At 35.6% G+C, this 6,515-nt stretch overlaps 1 protein-coding gene across 1 annotated transcript in view; it reads left to right on the top strand.

Annotated features, from left to right (window-relative positions):
• Positions 1 to 3,731: 3,731 nt before the first annotated feature.
• LOC122254195 (beta-1,4-galactosyltransferase 4) overlaps positions 3,732 to 6,515 on the top strand; it is a 21,929-nt gene continuing 19,145 nt past the window's right edge. Inside the window, exon 1 of the mRNA XM_043017762.2 lies at positions 3,732 to 3,830. Within this exon, the coding sequence (XP_042873696.1) occupies positions 3,763 to 3,830 (68 nt within the window). The 5' untranslated portion in view covers positions 3,732 to 3,762. The remainder of the gene's footprint in view (positions 3,831 to 6,515) is intronic.

Below are 6,515 nucleotides of genomic sequence, written 5' to 3'. Positions count from 1 at the left end.
TCTAGATATATTATTATTGTTATTATCATTATCATTATTATCCTTATCATTATTATTATCATTTTTATTAATATTATAATTGATGTTGATATTATAATTGATGTTGATATTAAAATTATTACTACTATTATCATTATCATTACTATCGTTACCTTATTGTTCTTATCATCATTATCGCCACAACTGGCATCATTATGTTTATCATAATTGATAATGCAGACTATTTATCATTCACTGAAGGTTCTTCTCTTACATATTGACGTGCTGTAATAAGGCGGTGAAAAACCTTTTACATAGTGACCTCGTGCTGTTTAGCTAACAGGAAAAGTTACCGGATTCATAGCAGTTTTTGAGTTTTATTTCCCAATAAGTACCATGCTTTTTCAACTGCTAAATGATTATCTTTCTTTCTGGTAGTCTTGTTTTCCATGCATTTTTATTTGTATAGGCTTTAATGTTTGCAACCTCATTGTTTTAAGACCGAAATGTGAATTATAAACCCTAAAAGAAACGCAGCACGTCAATCCATATGAATCCGCGCGAATCCTTTATACGAACGGACTGATGTTGAGGTCTTGCAATGAAGCAGCGACTTTGAGGTCATTAATCCAAGGAAATTGTGCTTAAATTAGGTAAATTATTACTTGTGTAAGCTTATTTGAAGGACTACGATCATGCAACCGGCATACTATAGCTGTCTGATCGATTTAATTGCATGTTAATGAAATCTAATTAGCGTTAATGGATTCAAATGTTCTAAGTGATTTGAATATTCACCGCATTAGTAAGAGCTTGAAAGTTCACAATCCTGTAGAGCTTATTCATACTTTTGCTCTGCCATAAGAGTTATTTGAAGAGATTCCATGTATTTGGGGACTATGGATGACATATCTGATATACGGTAGTGTACCCCATGACGTGTCACTCATTTCTTTAATGCTAATTAGTATTGCTTTTGTAATCGCTGTTACTTTCTGTGAGAAGATTTAGGCTATATTTCTTTGTCAAGGGATTTTATTGTTTGAATTATAAGTCATTCCCAAAGGAATGGAATTTTCTCTGTCTGACCAGCCAAATATAGTAAATTATGGTAATATTTTGTCTCTGCCTCTGGCCTCCACGACTTGAAATATAGAAAGATAGAGCTTGTAGGCCTCTCGTTAATTTATTGTCAAAAAAGAAACCATTCTAAGTTCTATTTTTGTAGAATGAATCTGAAGTTCGTTTCTTGGCCTTTCCGGAGCACAAAGAAAACGGACCACGGTGACTGCTTGACACTGTGCCACTATTACGTCTGGCTCCGTATTGTAGGCTTTCCTTCAGAGATCACAGCAAGTTTAATGTGGATGTGGATAGAACATAATATATTTGAAGTTTACATAGTGTGTATATTGAAAAAATTTACCTTGAATTCCATGTCCTATCTTCCCACTCCCCACTCTTCACATAGATATCAGGATTAGCAAAGCTATGTTTAGTAAGTGCAGTGCCAAAAAAGCATCAAAGTACTCCCAGATCTGCCTCTTACGTGCGCCAAGCGATATAGAAACACAAAGTTAACTCTTGGTATATGTCTATAGTCTGAATTCAAAAAAGAAATATACACGTCCCAATAATAGATGTGACACCTAACATTTTCATAATTGTCAAGCACAGTTTTTTTTTTTAAAGCCAACCATACTATGTGTGCCAAAGTTTAAAAAAAACAATATTAAGCAAAGTTTTACTTTTGAAACTCGCAGAGGTTTTAATTTACTGAAAGAGTTATGTGTTGATACTAACAAGGAATTATGATGAACAGATTCATTTTTTTATGTGATCCATGTATGTAGGATACAATAGATATTAGCCGATCTATTAAAACTTTGATCTTTGCCTTCATAGTAGGATTAGAAGAGGAAAAGATCTGAGAAGTTATAAGTAGAGACTAATGAAACTATATGTAATTACTACATCATGATCTTGTAGTAATTACGTGCTGGAAAGTCACAGGAAAGATATATGTTTTTTATGTGTAAACGTTATGTATATATCTATGTAAGAACCTTCCCACCTGGGATATATTCTGATTTTTCTAGCTCTCATGCACAGTGTATAGGAGAGTAACCAATAGGGGCTTTCATACTATGATTTGGTAGTGTCTAGAAGACACCCACAGTGTTTTTTAAATGTGACTTTTCCTAGTAACTTTTCTTAGTAATCCACCTGAAACCTGCCATGTTCTGTGATATCTGACGTCAAGTGCAATAGTAGCATTGTGCCAAGAACTAACCCCCTGTACTGGGTGCTCTGGTAAAAAAACATCAAACTGCCACCTTATATATTTTACCAAAATAAATCACCAGAGATGTCTACAAACTTTATCTTGTAAACTGCCCAAAGGCACAGAGACATACACAAGGGTGGTGGCAGATTTCTTCCTTATATTTATCCAGGATTTTTCCACACAATTATATAGGTCCTTATTAGGACAGTGTCATGCAATCACCACAGCTAAAATATCTTTGGCATTCTCATGTACAGACTCAGCCGCATGTATTCAGACAAGACAGAGGTTGGGTGGATCCCATATATAAGAGTAAATTGCCTGTAAGTTTTGTCTGGCCAGAATGTATATGGTGGGGTTTGTTGTTTTTTTCCAGAGCACCAAAGGAGTCGATTAACCCATTGTGGACAGGGGATAGATTTGCTTGTCCAATCTCCAGGATGGGCTCTATTTCAGAGTGAAACAGCTTGAAGCAACATATTTTGACTTTTTCCACTCTGTCACTTATTATAAAACTAGAGCAATTTTTGTGTTTTAATTTTTTGTGTGCTTTATTGTGTTTAGAGACTTATATCTGTCATAGGACAGGCTCTATCAATAATGCAATTGAATAAATTTGTAGTATAGGGTCCATATCAGTTCATTATTTCCTTTATACAAATTGTGATAGAAGTATTGCTGGTTTATGGGAGGACAAAAAACGACTTTATTTTTCCTTATTCATGCACTGTTGTGAATGAATACAAAACATATAACCATCTACAATGAAGATAACATGAAGAGGTTGGGAAGAGGAAGAATACCTGTAATTGTAACTGTGAGTGCCACAGGAAAAGGCATCCCTATTGGCACAGAGGCACATTTAAAACACTGGGCATGGTTTGAATTACCTTCTTCTTGTTCAGCCTGCACATCCTTCATCTGCAGTACTTTAGAGCATGAGGTCGGTAACTTGCTGTGTGCCATCGCTCTTTAAAGATAGTGCTTGCTAGAGTTTGGGGATGGGTGCCATTCAAGGCTCTCTCTCCTGCTGGTATTAGAAGAAAGTGGTGTCATCTAGGTTTGGGATGTTAGGTTTCCTTATTATGGTAATTATAGTAATTATGACTGCAATTGTCATCAACACTCACTCCTTACTCATAGCACAATAGAATAACACAGTGATCCAAAATCCCCAAACGTCATGTACATAATGACACTCGTGGTCAGGCCAAAGCTCCTGCGTCATGTATGTCATGGTACCTGTCCGCAATGGGTTAAATACTTACCATGTACTGTGCCATCTCTAAGTTTTTTTTTTCCAGTAGTACAAATGTATGCATGTATAATTTTTCCTAATATTTGTGTCTATACAAGTAACAGAGAGCTTCCATTATGATTCTATTGAATATAATCAATTTGATTATGATTAATACCTTGCAGAACTGACATTTATTATCAAGTAATGATTTTATTTAGCAAGCAGTTTTTTTGTTTTTTTTCAGAGAGTTGGTATAATGGCAGACAGAGAGAAGGTGGAGAAATATGAGCACTTCCTGAACAATGTCCTAAAGGAAGATTTGAAGTAAGTATGAATCTCATTCTATTATCTTATTCTCTTCCAACTTTAACTCGCCTTTAACCCTCAACAACTCAGCATTAGAATATGATCCCTGTTTTGACACCAGGACAGAACACCATTTTTCCATGAACATATGCCTGAGACATTTCCTACAAAGGAGAATAGAATGTAATTTCCATTCTTATATCATCGGGAAGAGCATTTATTATGAAGAGCGTACACTGCCTGATGTATGATGATAATCCTACTTTTTAGTGAAAGTTGGTGATATGCATCCAGGCTCTTATCTTCTCTGGATCTTTTTTATTTTAGTGGAAGATATTTCTGATTATAGTATTTGAAATTTGGGAACAACGCTTCCCATAAGTATAGGAAGCACGGTGTAGATAATGCTTATGAATGAAGGAAGTAGAGATGGTACGATGTAGTATGTCGTATGCAGGCCTGTAACCGCAAACACCATTAACCCAATGCCGACAGGCACGGCAAGAGCTGGTAACTCTCTACTCCAGGCCTAATTAATATTGCCTGGGTCGTAACGCTGGGTACTGTGATGCGACACGCAACCTACTGGATGGAATATGACACCTGGCATAAATGATTTTCGGAGACATCACACTGGTCTGTCAACCCGTCACCGCGCACTTTTTGCTGTGTCACACGGGTGTGATACCCCATCGTCATTAGGTTAACATTTACTTGCCTCAGAACACACATAGAAATACATGCACGTAAATACACATACAACTGTATATACACATGCAGATACATACCTGCACAAAAATGAATTTCCAATTAAGGAAAAGTGTGTGTGTGCATGTGTGTGTCTGTCTGTCTGTCTGTCTGTCTGTCTGTGTATATATATGTATATATATATATAGATATATAGATATATAGATATATAGATATATATACATATATATTTACATATATATATGTATATTTATATATATACATATATATATATATATATATATATATATATATATATATATATATATATATATATACATATATATATATATATATATATATATATATATATATATATATATATATATATATAAATTTATATTTATATTTATATTTATACCTGTATGCATTTATAAATATAACTATATATATTCCATATGATTATCTATATATATTATATATTATATATTTATATTTATATATATACACTACAGGCTAAAGTTTGTGACCCACCTTGAGCTGAGATGCAATTTTGAATGAAGACCTTGTCTAAATCATATCCCACTGTTTGGAAAATGACCAAATATCGCCTTAATTTGAAGATAAAGCTCTGAAGAGTATACTTTATATAGATTTCCAACTTTTGTCATTTACTTCAAAATTTCAAAGACATTTTTCTTCATCATTGCACCTCTGTGTGTGTGTGTGTTTGTGTGTGTGTGTGTGTGTGTGTGTGTGTGTGTGTTTGTATGTGTGTGTGTGTGTGTGTGTGTTTGTGTGTGTGCATATACATAAAGACATATATAATTATATATACATACACACACACACGGGAACTGTGAAAAGAGACATTTGTATTTGTAACTAAACATGTTCATACTTTTTCATTTGTCATTTATGCTGAATTTCTTATGTTTTAAATTCATTTTCATTGCTATATAGCAAATTTAAAAGGACTTGGATATTCATTTTACTATATTTGAAGAATGTGACAAAGAGCCATCTGTAACTCTCTGCTCCTTCCACCTTATCCTCACCCTCTCCTCCTCATCCTTTTTCTCCTTCTTCCCTCCCCCCTTCCTCTTCTTCCTTCTCTCCCCTTGACTTTCTTCTTCAACCTCCTCCTCCTCCTCCTCCTCCTCCTCCTCCTCCTCCTCCTCCTCCTCCTCCTCCTCCTCCTCCTCCTCCTCCTCCTCCTCCTCCTCCTCCTTCCTCTTCTATATCCTCTGCCTCCTTCTCCCCCTATTCTATTCTTCCACCTCCATTCCTCTTGCTTCTCCTCCCCCTTCAACCCCTTCTTCCTCCCCCCTCTTCCTCTCCTTTCTCCTCTTTCTCTTCCCATTCCTTCTCCCTTTCCCCTCCTCCTGTTCTTCCTCTTCCTCCTCCCGTTCTTCCTCTTCCTCCTCAGGTTCATCCTCCTCCTCCTCCTCCTCTTCCTCAAGATCATGTTCCTTCTTTGTTACTTTACTGGAGGCATATTGCACGGTAACTGATGGGACATCATGACACTACTTTGCCATAGAATTATAGGTATGAATTTCTTAAAACAAAATTTATTTCAATTACTGATATGTCTTTTAAAAGCAGATATAAATGAACAATAACAATCATTTTGAACATAGATTTATGATTAATCATACTCAGAGATAGGAAAACAAAATGGATACTGATCTTGCTATTTCTCTGAAATGGAAATCATATTGGAAAGGTCTTTTGACAGAAGCATAAAAAGGGCAATTAATCCACATCAACCACATTTTATGTAAGGGCCATCTGTCGGGGTAACTGATGGAGAAAAATTATGGTCAGAAGTACATATGGTGAATCTTTGAATCAGAGGGAATCAAGTAAATCTTACAGACTGTCAACATGTAGTAGTTTCCAAGATGACCATCCAAGGGATATAACTCTCTATACATAAGTTCCCCCAAGTACCCCCTTAACCCATTGGTCGCGGTATTAAAAAAGGTCTGTGCAATAGGATGGCTGTTTTAC

Source organism: Penaeus japonicus, unplaced genomic scaffold, assembly GCF_977035675.1.
Source record: "Penaeus japonicus unplaced genomic scaffold, GWHDUDI00000001_assembly GWHDUDI00000039, whole genome shotgun sequence".
NCBI lineage: Eukaryota > Metazoa > Arthropoda > Malacostraca > Decapoda > Penaeidae > Penaeus > Penaeus japonicus.
The sequence above is the reverse complement of the archived record's forward strand: the minus strand, read 5'-3'. Positions and strand labels throughout refer to the sequence as shown.